This window comes from Diprion similis, chromosome 8, assembly GCF_021155765.1.
Source record: "Diprion similis isolate iyDipSimi1 chromosome 8, iyDipSimi1.1, whole genome shotgun sequence".
NCBI classification, from domain to species: Eukaryota; Metazoa; Arthropoda; class Insecta; order Hymenoptera; family Diprionidae; genus Diprion; species Diprion similis.
In genome coordinates this window covers 5245050-5261525 of record NC_060112.1, presented here as the reverse complement: position 1 = coordinate 5261525, position 16476 = coordinate 5245050, and the positions used below count along the sequence as shown (strand labels likewise).

General features: G+C 41.7%; 1 protein-coding gene across 3 annotated transcripts in view; it reads left to right on the top strand.

Moving 5' to 3' along the window:
* The window catches only part of LOC124408861 (beta-1-syntrophin), a 207253-nt gene that overhangs the window by 181496 nt on the left and 9281 nt on the right, over positions 1 to 16476 (top strand). For 2 of the 3 annotated variants that reach the window (XM_046886114.1, XM_046886113.1), the window contains exons 4-5: positions 3156 to 3364; positions 16219 to 16454. In XM_046886114.1, the coding sequence (XP_046742070.1) occupies positions 3156 to 3364; positions 16219 to 16454 (445 nt within the window). The remainder of the gene's footprint in view (positions 1 to 3155; positions 3365 to 16218; positions 16455 to 16476) is intronic. The other variant, XM_046886115.1, reaches the window with a different exon arrangement.

Sequence of the window (16476 nt, the reverse complement as noted above, 5' to 3'; positions counted from 1 at the left end):
TCCAAAAATTTTAACACGTTTGGCTGCTTGCACTGGCTACTAGCTTCAGCTTCATACCAATTCTAATCAGGTTTCATCGCTCTGTTTTGGTTTTGAGTCACTTTTGACAACTGACCGTCTTGTAAGAATAGATTCCAATACAATTTTGTAGATAATTTTTTTGTCTGTCATGTCTGTAAACTATTAAATTTTCGCAAATAGTTCAAGTTCTTTCTCGAATTCAGACATTACGTCAACATCTCAACAAAATAATTCTTACATACAAGTTTATTTAAATTAATTTTTAAGTTTATTTATTCATGAAAAACTTCTGGAAAATCTCAAACAAACGATCGTTCTAAATGTTTTGTTACAAAAATATTCAGTTCGAAATATAAATACCCAAAGTTCTAAGGGAGACACTATTTTTGAAACATTCGTTTCATCTCCAAAATTTTTTACATTCTGATCAAAGTGTTTTTCAACGTCAACGTGTTCACCTTGTTCGAGTTGTTTTTTCGTTAAGACCTTTGTTATATCCTTTCCTTGCCTTACTTCATAGATTTGATGTTCCATTACGTCTCTCTTCTTCGACATTGTAGACAGCGTTGTGTCAAAGACTCGGCACAGAGCAGACAATTCGAGCGTCCGGGGTGTAAGGACATCGCGCCATATGCTTTGACCCAGTCTCGCTCCTTTTTCCTCTTTTCCTCTCTCCTCGTCAGAGATTCAATTATTTTGTTTCCTCAGAGCAACGTCCGCCTTTCGGTGAAATCGGAAGTGTGTGTAAGAATTCGTCCGTGTTCTTGCGGTGCGTTTGTTCACCGAGATACAGAGAGAGAAAAAGGAACAGGATGTGTTGTTACGCGTTGTTGAGTCGCTCTCCTCATCCTCGTTGACGAAAAGATCGCTTCGAGGAAACTGTTCGATATTTGATCAATTTTGAGAACAATGTGTGCGACTCGACTACCTTTCCTCAAAAATATCTTTACAAAATCCCAGATCCCTGAAATACCCTCGTCAAAGGTCATCCGCCCCGCGTGATCAGCGAGATAAAAGCGACCGACAAGAGCCTTTTTCATTCTTGTCTTCGTTAATGTACACTTGCGAAATTGGAGGAGTGAGAAAGTCCCGCGGCAAGGCAGTGTTGTTCCTTCTCTTTTCTTCTCCGTTTCTTTATACTTCGTACTTATGGCCGATGAAAGAATCATGCCGCGTTCGTTTGATATTTACTTTTTGGAAGAGGAATGACGTTTCGCTCTTGAGGATTACCTCTTTAAAAGGGCTCTCCAATTTAATTATTTCTCCTCTGGGATGCAGACGGATGCTGTAGGATAATCCAAACTGCCTCGGGCAGGCTACCGAAGTCCGGCCACCGATGAGAAATCCCGCGCTTTCTATTCGGCCTCCAGCCAGCTCTCTTCCCCCGCCAAACTTCGACGTTGGAGGCTTGTATTTAATTGCACACCGGGCAAAGATATTGCCAAAAGTTTGTTCAATTACCGAAATATAATGACCCGTTTCACCGGGTCCTGTATTCCCGTCCCCTTTAGGGAGAAGCATAATATCGTCCTTTGACCACTTCAAACTCCACCGAGACAAGCTCATCAGAACAGTTTTAGCAACTTCTTCCTCCTGTGACACGATTTTCAATAAATTCTGTTTAACCTGGTTATGAGATATTCGCGTATTAAGTATTTATAAAATTGATTATATGGGACTCTTAAGCTGTAATGATTATCCTCGGACCACACTAAAAAGTAGTCTCCTGAACGAAATGAATTATTGCAGACTGCGGATATTGGCGAAGAACACAATACTAGATTTTTAACCATTATACAACGATTTCGTATGAGAAATGGGTACCTGATTACGATCGATCTTGGTTATGATTTTGGTACTCTTCTTTTTTTTTTTTTTTTGTTGCTTTCAATTTACGAAACCAATTGGAGGTAAAAAATTGAATCACAAATTTATTCTTCACATTTTTTTTAGTAGTTATTTTAGTTAGCAATTTAGAAAGCTCTTTCCATAAATTTTCAGTTTCGTCCAGGTCTTAATATCTATCTATAAATTTGATGAATGTGTACCTATTAATATATTTAACCGCGCAAATGTAGAAGTTGGAATTGAGTTGTAGTCCAGTCTCGAGGTTTAACATGTAAGCAAAATAAACTAGTGTAATCCATGGTGGTGATGTAGCAGACAATGAGTGCAAGTCGAAAAGAGAGAGGCTTTCCTGCTGCAAAAGCTCGATTCGTTATTTGAGGAGAAGTGGCAACAGTCGCTGCAGTCCGAGTCACGTACGGTGGATGTAAAATATGTTATGGTCACTGTACCATTTCTGACCTTTGACAACTTCTGTATACGTGATCAATTTGACCCTTCATCTCTTCAAGTGATGAAGTGGTGACTCAAATCAGAGTCTGCGCTAGTTTTGGACATAAGTCTTGTGGTACCTGGTAAACTTTAGTCAGTGCAGCTCTGTACCGTTTTTGTCCATAATCTGAGACTAACGAATGTAGCAATGGTTCAAGCTATTGTCACAAGTGGTACTAAGATGATAGAATTTGCCCTATTTGTCACGTTCACTAGCGTTTGCATCAGTTTGGCTTTCAAAGTCCTTGCGAGCCATTGAAAACCGGGGAAAGAATCAATCGGGAAAAATCGGGGGGGTGTGAAAAAAAGGAAACTAATCCAAACGCGTGTCGAGAAGGAAAGGGGTGTTTGAGGGTTTCATTCTGAAGGGGGTTTTAAACGTCAGGACGTAAAATCACCGGCTAAAATACCGGGAGTAGAAAAAGCACGCCGTCGTGGCTGTCTCGTTGGCGAGGAGGGACGCCTCTCTCCACCCCCTCAACACGCCACCTCCTCTTCACTCGACCCTACGCACTTTACCGTTACGATAATATACGAGGTTCGAACCGGCTGACTCCAGCCCCGGATTTCGACGATTCCTCACGTTCGATGCCCGGCACTCTCCGCTCCGAGACCCAATACCATTTGCTCCCGCCCCCGCTTTTCCCGAATGAATTTTACACCGGCACTCCGCTGCAGCCGGCTTCCTTTCACTCTTTCTCCTCCTCCACTTTCAGTCCCGGGTTTCAGTTTCACTCTTTCTTCGCCGTTGAACTTCACCGCTCAGCCTTGAACCCGTTTCTTTACTTCGCTTTCAGAGGGTCGCACTCTCGAGCTACATTCACCCGACGGTGTTCACGAGTGCTGGCTCAGGGCACTGGACACCACGGAAGCCAACGCCTGGTTCAATGCTCTACATTCCGCCCTCGCTGCCCTCACCCAGAAGGCCTTGCGGCTCGCTTCTGCTCTACCTGATCCTCCTCAGCTACAGCACATCGGATGGCTCGCGAGAAGACACTGCCTCCAGGTAAGACACTGTGTTAAATCATATGATAGAGGTGCCGGTTTCTGTCACTTGAGTACCAGTTGTTACCATCGTTTTATTCACCTGTAATCATATGCACTGAGATCATATTGCATAAATGGTCTTGTGACTTTGACAAGTGATACGGTATGGATTTTGAGACTTTGAATCGCACGCGATCAATTTAGTTGAGCATTTTAACAATGACTTGAAGTACTAACTTCTGAGATTATCTGTCAGAACAAAATGGAAATTTCACCCGGAAGTCGAATCAGACCAAAAACGAGAGAGATTCGTAACTTGGATAGTATAAACGATTTTAATCTGAAAATTTCAAATTCTTATCTACAGTCGATTCGAATGTAATTGCGTTCAAATTACTGGCACTTTGTTGCTACCCTGTTTTTTTTGTCCATTGAGATCACAAAATTTTTTATAGATACATCGAATCCAGCAGGCTTACTTTTTTGTCCAAAATCTATACTTATTTTTTCCCTAGAGTAAAAATGAATAGTGATGTTGAAGCTGACCGAAATTATTTGCCACTACAGTGTTCTTTGCACAAAATTTGAACACATTATATAGTATGATTCTATGTCCTTGAGTACGTTCAACTCGTGAATTTGAGTAGTTTCACAATGATAATTCAAGAAATTGGAATGGGACGGTTCACCATCTACATATTGAAAGCGTGCACGTGACGCATGACGTTTGAAAGCGACTCTCAGACTTCCGATCCCGGAATAGGTTACACATATATCCTTAGCAGCTACCCAATGTTTAAATAGAGAAGGTGGATAAGGATACCAAGAGACTGAGTCACACGACAACCACGATACTGTCATCTCATCAAATTGTTTCGAGTACCCACCCAACGTGCCCCAGGGATCGGCGTACGTCGCGACGTGTCTGTCAGGGAATCGTGTCCTTCCGCAAAACCATCCCGCGCCTTCCGTCGGCCGCCAAACTCCTCACCCTCCAGAAACGCCGCCACCGTCGCGCACCACTAACCGTTTCACACTTCGATTAACTCGTTCCATCGCCTGCGCTCCGCTTCCACCAATTCTCTCACTCCGTCTCTCTCTCACTCCATCCCTCGACAGGTTGGGCAAGAGAGAGGTGACGTGCGCGAGCTCCACACGTGCCAGTGAGCGAATCAATTAGTGACTAAAATTACCCCCAACCCTATGGATTCTCTACCAACTAGGCGGCACGCCGTTAATTGTTAATTTCTCGCCCTAAACGCCCGCGTTATTTCCACCACCGCTACCACCTTGTTTGAAGCGAAGTTTCAAACACCGTTCAACCAACCCTTGGTCTCACTGGTATATTCGCCTGAAAGTCGGTCACCTTTTTCATCAGCTATTCTTTCTGGGCCGGTTAGCTGATGGACCTACAACGTCAGAATGGAGAAGAACACCTGCTCGCAGTTACATTTTCAGAATGCATCATGATATTAAACCTAAGATGGAAGTTGGGGCCGAAAGGGTTATCGGGAAGTATCGTGTTACGGATCGGCGTCAGAAACAACATTTGCAACATTAGCAACAGCTTTAAAACCACCAGCTACGGGTTGCTTAATTGAGCCCTAATGGCCTGGAACGATTAGGCGACCTAGAGAGCCAGTGATCCGTTGGAACGCGGTGAACTGGGTCGGAGTGCCGGATTTCTCCCCAACACCGTTGCTGGTGGTACCGCCACCGGTAGGCCCCTCGCCAATTCTGCTTGCGGATTGAATTTCGTGCCGTCCGGAAACCGCTAACGACATCCGGTGGATACGCGAGCTCATGCACCTACAACCTGTAGGCGACATCGGGTACCTCTCGACACCCGTTCCCTATACATGGAGAAATTCGTCCATCCTTTGCTGCAGAGCCTCCCGTCGTCGTTTATACACGGATCTAGCTACTGGATGGCGGAGGACGCGATCCGGCTACGGTTTCCCCCATCTATCCTGCACCGTGATTAGATCATGTGTCAACCGATCCGTGACACATTTGCTATTGGCACCCTGCTCTCGACGACTGTTGGACAGAACCGAGAACCAGACGAGAAACGTCGACGTTACAACGACGTTCAGGATAAATAGATATCGTCCCCCGGTGGAGGAACGTCTCGTTTCTTTTCTCTCTTTTGTTCTGAAGAGATTCATGGGAACGTGATATATGTATATACCAGGGTTAACCTGTCTTGACTTATTGCGTTTTCTCCGTTCTTAATCAGTTCTGAATCGCTAAGACTGAAAGTTATATTCAGGCCAAGGGTCGAATTCAACACTCTCCCCGCGCGCTGCTACTGCTGCTCCTGATTTGGAAATTGAAGATTACTCCTGCAGGTCGAACTGAGTTTGCTATGAATACATTCTGGCACGTTGATTTGTTTGAGTTAACCAAGTTCCTCAGTCAAATTAACCGAGATTTTCAGCCGGCGTTTCCCCGCCTGAATACAGAACCTGCGAACGACGGTATCTCCTCCTTCGGTGACACGTAAAACGTGCGCACGAGAAACTTCGAAATCCATTTCGAACACTTTCCGAAACTCTCCGAAACTTTCGCATTATCAAAATTTGCTTTGAAGATAACTTTCCGTTTACCGACCGACATGAAAATGATGACAAAAAAAACATCTTTTATCTCACTTCTGAAAGGGTTAAATGGCCGCTCTCTGTAATGATACTAAAGTTTTTGGGAAATTTTCACATACTACTTGTATCCAACTTGTATACAGTTTGCGTTGAGGAATTCTGGATCGAAAGCTCAATCTAACCTGAGGTAAACTCAACTCACTTAATTGAGCCAAACCTGATATCCGGTGTATATGAGAGGCCCGAACGGGCTGTTTATGGCCTCTGCCCAAGCTGCACCTTAAGCTACGGTAGGAGGGTGAACGGACCGATTCATGCTTGGGTTTTTATGCGCAATGGTCGAAGGTGGAGCAGTTTGGAGCTGTCAGGCGCAGAAGCGGTTCTGGAGGTATTAGCAGAAACAGCAGCGGCAGCAGCAGCGATGACGTGGTTGTAGGAAACACGCGAGATGGAGATGGAGGATGGAGCAAGCCTTGAAATCGATAACTAATATATCGGACGTGGCGTAGGTGTATTGATAAAGGGGCCGAGAGGACGGTTACAGGGTCGAAGGCGGGCGTGCTGGGGCGGCACATAATTGATTGGAATTAGCGCCGCGAGCATGCCTGATTGCCGGACCACCTTCTCTCTCTCTCTCTCTATCTTCCTCTCTCTCCTCCGTCCAAGCTTGTCGTAGCTGTATGCAGGACTTCGGCATATCAAAAATCTACAAACGCAATAGTAAATTCGTAGAATTCTAAAATGCATTGGATTGTTTTTTTTCAGAATTACTTATGGAACTGAGCTGTTAAGCCCATTTTTCATTTGAGATACGTGTACTTTGATATTTTTAACTCTCTCTCTCTCTCTCTCTCTCTCTCTGTATGTACGAACTCGTGCATACGCACACGAATTCCAGTGCCTCTTCTCCTCCTACACCGTTGGCCAATCATCCGTGAAAGCGGCTGACGCCAGTGGGAATAATAACCCGGTTCAAATAAGATGAATCAGTCAAAAGGTGACTTAACGGTACCTCATTCCGACTACCCAGGCAATACTTGCTCTTTGGAGCTTACAATTAGTAGCATCTAATCAATAATGAACCGGATTCTAAACGCTGTGCAGAGAGCTCGATGTTTTTTTTACCTCGCATAACGCCGAACTTGATGTAACTTGGAAGTGAATTTGGAAAACTCAAGTAAGTGACGACACTGATTACGGTCCTTCCATGGGTTGCTTCATATAGCACAATAGTTGATGACTTTATCTTCATTCTTTACTGACGTTGAGTGATTTCAAAGATTTCCTCATCAATTGACTAGATCACTTGGAATGATCTGTTATGTGAATTTAAAAGCCTGATACTTGTGAATTGTTCACCTGATTGGAACACCGGTTAAAAGTGAAGGCTTGTTAGATTCAGTTCATCTCTATTCTATACTGTCAGTTGTAAAATGAATTGGATAAATTGTGAAAACGAGGTGAAGGTACGCGGGATACGCGGCGCTCATTAGTATTATTTTTCCCCTTTCCCCTCTCTCGCCCCTAAACTTTTCAAGTTCTTTAACCGTGAAACTAGCTGTCAAGTTAGCTTAACAAGCGAGTGCACGGCGCACATGGAAAGAGTGGGACAGAAAGCAAAGGGGAGAGAAGGAGATCGCAGTGCAAGATACGGGATATGAAGTGGTGCGCGTCTCCAGAGACCCGTCTAGATAAAAGCGCCGTTTTTAAACCGCGGATGTTGCAGAAACTGGGCCCGAAAGTATTATCCGTATGAGCCTGCAGACTCTGGTAAAGATCTGCTGCCGAGGCAAAACTGATCCGCAAATCGACCGTTAGACCAGACTCGACCTTCCAGTTCTGGGCTGTGCTTCTCCACTGCTCGCTAACCAACCCCGTTGAATTTAAATCGCTGATGATCATTCGATCAGTCTCGTACTCCGGCTCTCGGATTCTCGGAGACGCTGTTGAGGTGGTTCAAACTTTATCCTAACAACATCTCGAGGACTCTGCTTCTCCTTCTTATTTTTCCTCTTTGGATAATTCTCGGTCGTGGAGATTCTACTACGGTGCTTGTCTAGTCCTCGAAGAAAAGATTTAGCCTCTTACCGTGTCTCCATGTGTGTCAAGACCTCTTCCTTTCAGAGGTAATGCCTCGATCGGGTGGAAAACGATAACGCTGACATTCCATCGTTGAAGCATTTCTACGTAGTGTTGGACAAAATAAAGTTTCAGGCATTTGACAATTATTAAGTTCGAGATTTTGAAATTCAACTCATTGGTTCACCAAATTTTATAAATATATTGTTGGAATTGAGGGGGGGGGGGGGGGGGGGTAAACTCAGCGTGGAATGTTCCTTGATTTTCTTATCTGCAAATGATCGTAAAACAAGACTGCAAAAAAAGAGAAGAAAATGAGCATAGACAACTTTTCTATAACTGTCCCCGTATCTATTTAGGCTGAGATTTTAACTGTCCTAGTTTCTTCTTCTCTCTCTTTTACTCCTCTGCGTTTTTTTTTCTTATATTCTTTTATAATGTACAAAATAAAACAAGATTTTCTCGGGGCAATAATTATTAGTTAACATAACTATCGTTTTTCCATTCCCTACAAGCGTTTAATAACCTCATTTATTCAAACTCTCGATTCTGGGTTTAAGTTGATCATTATACGATCTTACAATGTTTCAGCCATGTTCAAATTGTTCAAAAATTCAATATTTTACAACTTTGGATTGAATTTAAAGGAGTTGAGTTTAAAAGACGAGATTTATGTTCTGTTTCACTACGATCCACCGGAATATTCATGCAGTTCCAAAATTGAAATACAACGATATTTTACGATAATTTACAAATCCCGAAGTTACAATAACGTCATTGACTTCAACCCCGTTAGATTATCCATAACAATATTACTTCATCCAATTCAACAAACTTGTTTCTCAAATTCAAACTTATTCAATAAAACAAAGAACTATATGCCAATGTTGCCAGAATTCTCTTAAAACTCATTAACATTGCCGTAAGACCTCCAAAAAACATTGATTTTTTTTCTACCAACAATTATTATTCAGAGTGTCGTGCGGAGGAGTGAAATGTGCGAAAAAATTCAAATATTGCAAAAGTAATCCGCATCTTTTGCTACGCTTGCCTGGATGGATATTTGTACAAGCCTTCCGGGCGTACAAGTACACCCTTCCACTCTTCCACCCATCCACCCATCCACCCATCCACGTACATACGTCCGCACTTAACCCGCTGCAGCGGTTTTCGTCGTCGCGGAACGTCGGTGTGCTTGAAGCGGGCGGAGTGCGGGATGTTTGCACCCCTGTCAGCTCTCTCCTAATCCGTGCGAGCGGTTTGCAGACTGCTGGTAGTGGCGTCTGTGCAGTAATGGCGGGCGCCTAACGCACCGCCGATTCCGAGTGCATTCACCGATAAATTGAGCTAACTTTGCGTATTGAATTCGAGCTCGAGGAGCCTAGGAGCCTACTCGAGAGTCGTATAAGCTCGCGACGATTGCTTGGTTTGGGGGGAAAATTACAAGCTTGGCAAACGATCCTCATCGCCGAGTAGGAAGAGGAACCGACGATCCTCTTTCTCTCCTCCTCTCCTCCGAATAACATCTGCCAGCAAAGCCTCGGATGGGTTCGCTGATTTTGGTACGCAGCACCGACTCTGAAATTAGCCCCCTCACTCGGTACTGTGTCGCCTCGTATTTGCCAAAGAAATCCAGCTCGCGCCTAGCCTCGGGGACTTTCTGGCACCAGATTTGGATCGGGGTGAAAACACTCTCTCGCCTTCACAACACGTTCCGTCTGTGTGTACTTTGACGCGAATTGCTGCTATCATCCCCTTTCCCAACCAGGTTCCGCGTCGCGGTGGAAAAATAAACCCAACTCGTTAAATAGTAAACAGGAGGGAAAAACTGTCTTCTGATCAAAGGGGCAAAACTAATTTTGTTTCGGGTCCAGAAACCAACGTCACACGTCCTATAAGGCATACCTCGCTTCGGTTCTCTCGGTTCAATCCTTCACCGTTTGAAATGTTTATTGAAAACTGTGCCTCATCAAACATAAAAATTAGAAAGAGTGCAAAGTACCCTCAGCGTAACTACTGTGAACATCGTTTCTTCAGAATAGAAGGGTTGTACACTGTTAAAAATGATGGTGTTGAAATTGATCAAAATTGGTGGGCATGGATAATATTAGACCAAAATCAGAAGGTGTTTTTACACAATATAGTGTTATATTCGTACCCCAGAGTGTTAAACTGACATCAGCAAGAGTAAACTGCCTTTTTAAACAGTGTCAAATCGACGCCAGATGGTGTTAGACTGACGTCACATAGCTTTAGACTCACATCAGAAGGTCTTAGACTGATCTTAGTTGACAAAATTACAAGTATTTCTGACAATAACGGAATGGTAAAAAATACGACGATTAGTGTTTAACCAAGGAGGTAAACGAAGAGTGAGAAAAATAGTGAATCGAATGGTCGTCGTTCCAAATCGAGATCATACCGCGAATTTATAACCGAGACGAGAAAAAAAATGGAGAAAAAGAATATCGGAGAGGAAGGGTAGCTTGAGGAGTTCCATAAAGTACTTGTTGGTGTGCGTATAAGCTATACGGTTATTTCGCGAGCATAAAGCTGAGGAATCGATTTCCAGCCCTTAGTGCATAGCCGAAGTGTTGGGTACGAAGCTGGTAACCATATGTGGGGGGTGGTTCAGTGCTAAATCACTCCGCTAATTTCTCCTAATCTTTATGGGTGTAGTAAAATTATAATTTCACCTCGGCTCGGTGTATAAATATGAGGGCGGATGGGCAAGGTTCTTCTGCGAGTATTAATATAACAAGTGGGAATCCCTTCTATACCCTCCTGTTTCTCTCCACCCTTAGTGTGTGTGTGTGTGTAGGCGAGATACGAGCTGGAGTAGGATGAATATGTATTCATTCTTCAGAACGGGCGTATCTATACCGCCGATTATGTATATGCACAATAAGCAGGCCTCCCACCCATGGCACTTAAGCTCCTTGTGATGTATGGATATTCTCAGGATTAGGTATCCTACTATAACCGCATACCTACATTCGGCCAGACTTTATGGCCGCGTTGCAAACTCCGCATGCAGCCGTTCATCTTCTTCTGAATTCCATGCGGTATCATCCTGTCTGTAATGTATTATACAGTATGTTAATCAAGGGAGGGAAATTGTCCACCAAAATGATTTTATTGTCCTTTGAACTTACGAGTTTGGAAACTTCCTTCGTCAGTTGGTACGGATAGTAATTTGGTCGAAATGGTCTTGTGCCTTATCCGGTGAAAAGACATTACGGTAAAAATTATGTTACAGTTGCAGTGATAAATCACGAGTGGTGGACTGTTGTATTAAAAATATTTGTATTACTTATCTTCTAAGTTCCTCTGAAAAACTATTTTGACTACAATTTGTGAATGAAAACAAAGATGCAAGCTATAAGACTTGTCTTACCATGAAAACTGGAATACAGGGTGAAAAGTGAATGAACTTATATATCATTCGGTTTTCAGCCATGTAAGTCTTTTTCAACCTACAAAAATGTATAATTCTTCAATATACCGTGTATGTGAAACATTTTTCCAAAGCATTAAGCTGCGGATGCGCGATGCCAGTTAAGGATCGCGATAACAGGGTTAATCGAGTGTTACGGGTTGTTCTCCTCTTCCTCTTCTTCTTTCCATCCTTCTATTTCCCTTCTTATATTCTCCTCCACTCTGCCGGCTGTAACCTACATCATAAACCTACCCTCCTGACATTTTTCATCCCGGTGATATTGCCTCATCGTTATATTGCACAAAGCCTCACCGTTATTTGGGAAAGGTGCAGAAAATGGCGAACTCCTTGGCTAGTCTGTGGTGCAGCATCGACCACCGTAATAACCACAACCACCGTATCACTACGGTGTGCTAATTTTCCAAACAGAGCTAAGTTCGGACAGCCGGGTTAAGTACTGAGCCCCCTCGCAAGTAGTGCGATTCAGTTTTACCCTTGGGGTTTGTATTAAGCTTCCCTTTCCTCTCGGGAAGCCCTGCTGTCCCAGCTTTGCCGAGGAGTTGCGGATGGTGCAGTTGCCGTGGGGACGACGCCTACTGAAGGTATGCGCATTTCAACGCTGAATAAATACGCGTCCTCCAGCTTCGTGGGTGACTTTACCGGGAATAACTCCACCTCCGGTATCGCTCTCTCGCTTTCCCCTCTCTCTACTCTCTCTTTCTCTCATCCAGAAATCTTTGGGGAAAATACGACATCGCGAAAGTTGGTGCAGCTTGACGGTGGTTCGTCATGTACGTTCATCGAGTATATTTTCTTTAATAATGTGTTTTCATATTCGGTAGTTGTGGTGAATCAGAATATTGTATTCGTAAGATTTTAGATACGTTAATGATTTGTGAGACTAACAAGCAGACTATCACATCTTTGGATCAAGGATTCGGTTCAAACTTTTAGGGATATTTCTTTGGCTCAAAATATGAAGCTTCTGATGTGTAGTTTCAGCCATTGAGTTGTTCTTCATCCCGATTAAAATTAATTATAGTGGCAGTTTAATTGGTGGAATGTGTCGTAATAAACTGAATCTATTGTGTAGTTTTGCATAAAATATTAAATTTCATTGTTCTTTCTTTTATTCTTCTTGAATTCTTGTATTTTATATTTCTAATTTTAAAAAAAATCTTCGTGGCTTATGAATACAACAATTGGATAAATATTTAATTCACTCAATTTACAATTTAAATGATTAAAGAGTGACAAAACGTATTGCTTTTTGGCCAACCAGTCCCCTTAATTCATATCGCTTTTTCACAATTGCCAATTTCCTGGAATTGCTTCGGCTTGGTAAATATGTTAAAACAACAAGATTCATGTATAATAATGAGAATTTCAGGACACTTGATAGCCATTTTCATCGCGATAGAAATAATATTTATTCAACTTCTGAAGAAGTGTTTATCATTATACGTTCTTGAACGGTGGAATGGAATAACTTCCCGCGAACTTCAGTTCACCTTAAAATATTATTATAATCTCATCAAGCTTCGCTCATTGTCATTTTTTTTTTTCTCAATTATTATACAAGACTACACATAAATAATCATAAAAATCATGTGCCAATTAGCTTTCAAGTGTTCAGCTACGTTTTTAAAACAATTAGTTATCATAGAAGTCTGTATAAATTGATGTGAAATATATTTACTATGTCTATCGACATGCGGAATATCGGAGATAATTCGTTTCAAAATGTAGAATAAGAATCGGGGTTTTCGCTTTAATTATATTTGTGACAAATTCCTTCCGCGTATAATGCCAGCCAGTATATGCAGGCATCGTCCACTCGGATTTCGCGGTATATTTGGTGATCGATTAATTCGTCGCATGTACAATCCAACACACACACACACACTCACACTCAACACACACGTGACACACATATAAATATGCCTTGTACAGTGTTGGCGATTAATCTCGATCACAAAACGGTTGCGGGTATGTACGTATGTTGAAGGGATTACGTTGGTCGAACCCCCAATCCTCGGGATGCTGGCACAAGGGGACGCCGTCACGTCCCGGTGAATCAAATATTTCAAAAAGCTGAGAACAAAAAGTGAAAAAAAAAAAAAAAAACGCATAAAATTTTTTTTTTTTTTCAATGCAAGCAGTAAAAATGTAACGGTAAAAAGGTATAGAATTTTAAAGAGAAAAAGAAATCAACCTCTCCTCCCCATGTGTTAAAAACAGCGGGGGAAAAGAGGGAGGTTGTGTGGACAGACTGTATAGATCTCAACTCCCTCGTTTATTAGAAAAATTATACACATTTCGAGATTCGAGTCACACTACACGATTCCCGTCGCCTTGCTTGAATCCTCCTGTATTCCGTTACGTTACGTTACGTTACGTTACGTTACGCCACACGTTTCGTTCCCTCTCTGCATATCCTGCATGACAAATTGTATAATTAGGAGATTTTTTTTTCACCCTACGCCCTCGCGTCTCTGTGTATATAATGTGTGTCTGTGTGGGTGTGAGTGTGTCGATTTTTCGTGTGTCGCGTATGACGTAGCTGCACGTATCTGTATGATAATGCCAAACTATGACGAGCACCTGTTACCTATACTAGCTGTATTCGCAATTTTATTACATCCAATTCACCGAGATTACATTCCGAATATAGATTGCAAAAATTGGATGATCATTCTTGACTTCGTGTTTTGTACATTGAGTTGTAAACATTTTTTTTTTTTTTTTTTTGGAACAGTATATATTCGTAGTGGTCATTATCTCCTTTTTAGAAATTGTTTTTTCTCCTTATCATCCGAGAAACAGTCTATGGCAAATTTTCGGTTATTCACTTTTAATCCTCCGTCGTCACCTGGGGCCGATACGACCCCAGAAACTAATGTATTCCTTATGGGACGAAGAATAACGCTGATCATGAAGGGTTAATCGGGGAAACTTATTCAATGTTACATGTATTCTGAAACAATTCTCCAAGGGTCATTAACCCTTACGCTGTACACTGGTGTCAAAATTACCCCAAGGCATGTTCAACGTAAACTTTATATGAAGCATAATCAAAATAATCTCATTTGATTCAAGATAAATAATGACATGTGGTGAAAATCTTTATTTCATTTTTTTCCGAAAATGAAACGTCGCGTACTCAAGTAAATACCTATTTTTTCAACGCACAATATCTCCATATTTTTTTTCTTGAATATCTGTGTCTTGAGAATTACTCGGCCAATTTTTAGCTCAATATATTGAAAATTTAGTAAATTATGATCGTTCAAGTAGAGATAAGTGTTTTACACAGTTTTACAAAGTGTGCAGCGTACGGATTAATGTCTATAAATTTTGAATCAATCCTGACCGAAGTAATTAGAAAAATAATAATAATTATCGTATTGATGATATCGGTTTTATGTAATAAGAGTGTAAGAAAGAATATAAAAAAACATCACAAATTCTGCTACTGATTAGAAAAATAAATGATATTAAAAAGAAGCCGAAATCAAGCCAAAAATCAAACAACTCGTTGACATTCCGCTGATTCTAATAATATCCTGTAAAATAGTGTAAAAACACAGGAAAAATTATTAATTAGGTATAACTAAACAAGGAGCGATGGTGAGAATAAGAAACCTTGAATAAAAGTTGGTTGAAAAATTTCACAAAAATCAAATTGCAAGGGTTGAATCGATGGCGAGTTCTATATCGTCAGTGTTTCTATAGTCGAAGAGAAAAACTCTAGTATCTATGTATTATAAATGGATGTGGGTATACACTTGGCAGCGGGCGGCGTTTCGTTTCATCGTATGAAAACTTCAGTGCGGCTGCATTTAATTTATAACGTTGAAGGCAAATTTTAACCCGTTCTCGATCTCTCGCTGCATGCGCTTTGGATTATTCAGCCGTTCGTTTAATTGGAATTAATAAATAACATTTGGCAAATATTCACGCTCACCTTCAACTCACAAGCGTAGAATATTCATCCTTCTCATTTCGTGGCCGCAATTTTTTTTCTTCTACTTTCTTTCTTTCGTATTTTCCTCTCTCGCTCGCTTCTCACAGGCGTGAATTCAAATCTACTTTGTTATCGTATTTTTACACTATTATCTAACAACTAAGAATTTCTCATTCGTATTGTAGATTTATTGCGAAACGGTCAGTTTCGACATTCACTTCTCCAATATTCTTCAAATCTTATTGTTAGACACACATGATATTCTTTGTCAATGCAAAAATGAAACACCAATTTTGATACTAGTGAAAATATTTAATTAAATTGCCACGATTTATACATAAATATATATATATATATATATATTAGTTTAAATAGAAATACATAGCCTGTTATTTAACTTTCAAAAGTTTCAATTTTCTGTTTCTAACATCTTAAAATAATAATCATACAGTCGTATAATAAACTTGGATTTAATTTCAAATGCAATCCACCCTTACGAATTTGCAGAAAACCAATCTTCGTATCAAAATACCAAAAAAAAATAATCAAAATCGAACAATACGCGACATAGACATAAATTTTACACCCCAGGCACAGCATGTGACTATAAATTTTTAGGGGAGAAGCAAAACACGGAGAGTAAAATAACCAAAAAAAAAAAAAAAAGGTTGGGGGGAGGGAATCACCGTCGCTGGAGGGAAAAGTTCGAGCTCGTTAATCGGCGATTGATCGGAAATCGGGGGTTCGAGGAACGCGAGGTTTAATCGTTAAATAACTACGTATTGAAGTTGCAGAATGGACGAGGCAGCAGCGAGAGCAGCGAAGACGGAGCCGGAAGTAGCGCCAGCACGTCCCGCGGCGCCGGAAGTGGGTTCGGTCTTGGTCTGCCGGGCGGATGCAGCGGGGGATGGCGCAGCGTTTTTGGGGCCGTATCTGGCCGTGAACTAAGACTCTATGAGTGCGCCCCCTGGAGTCCAGAGGCATGGGCGTCCCCCAGCATAACCTGCCCCCTCATCGCAACGAGGTGAGCTGATATTCGATATTCA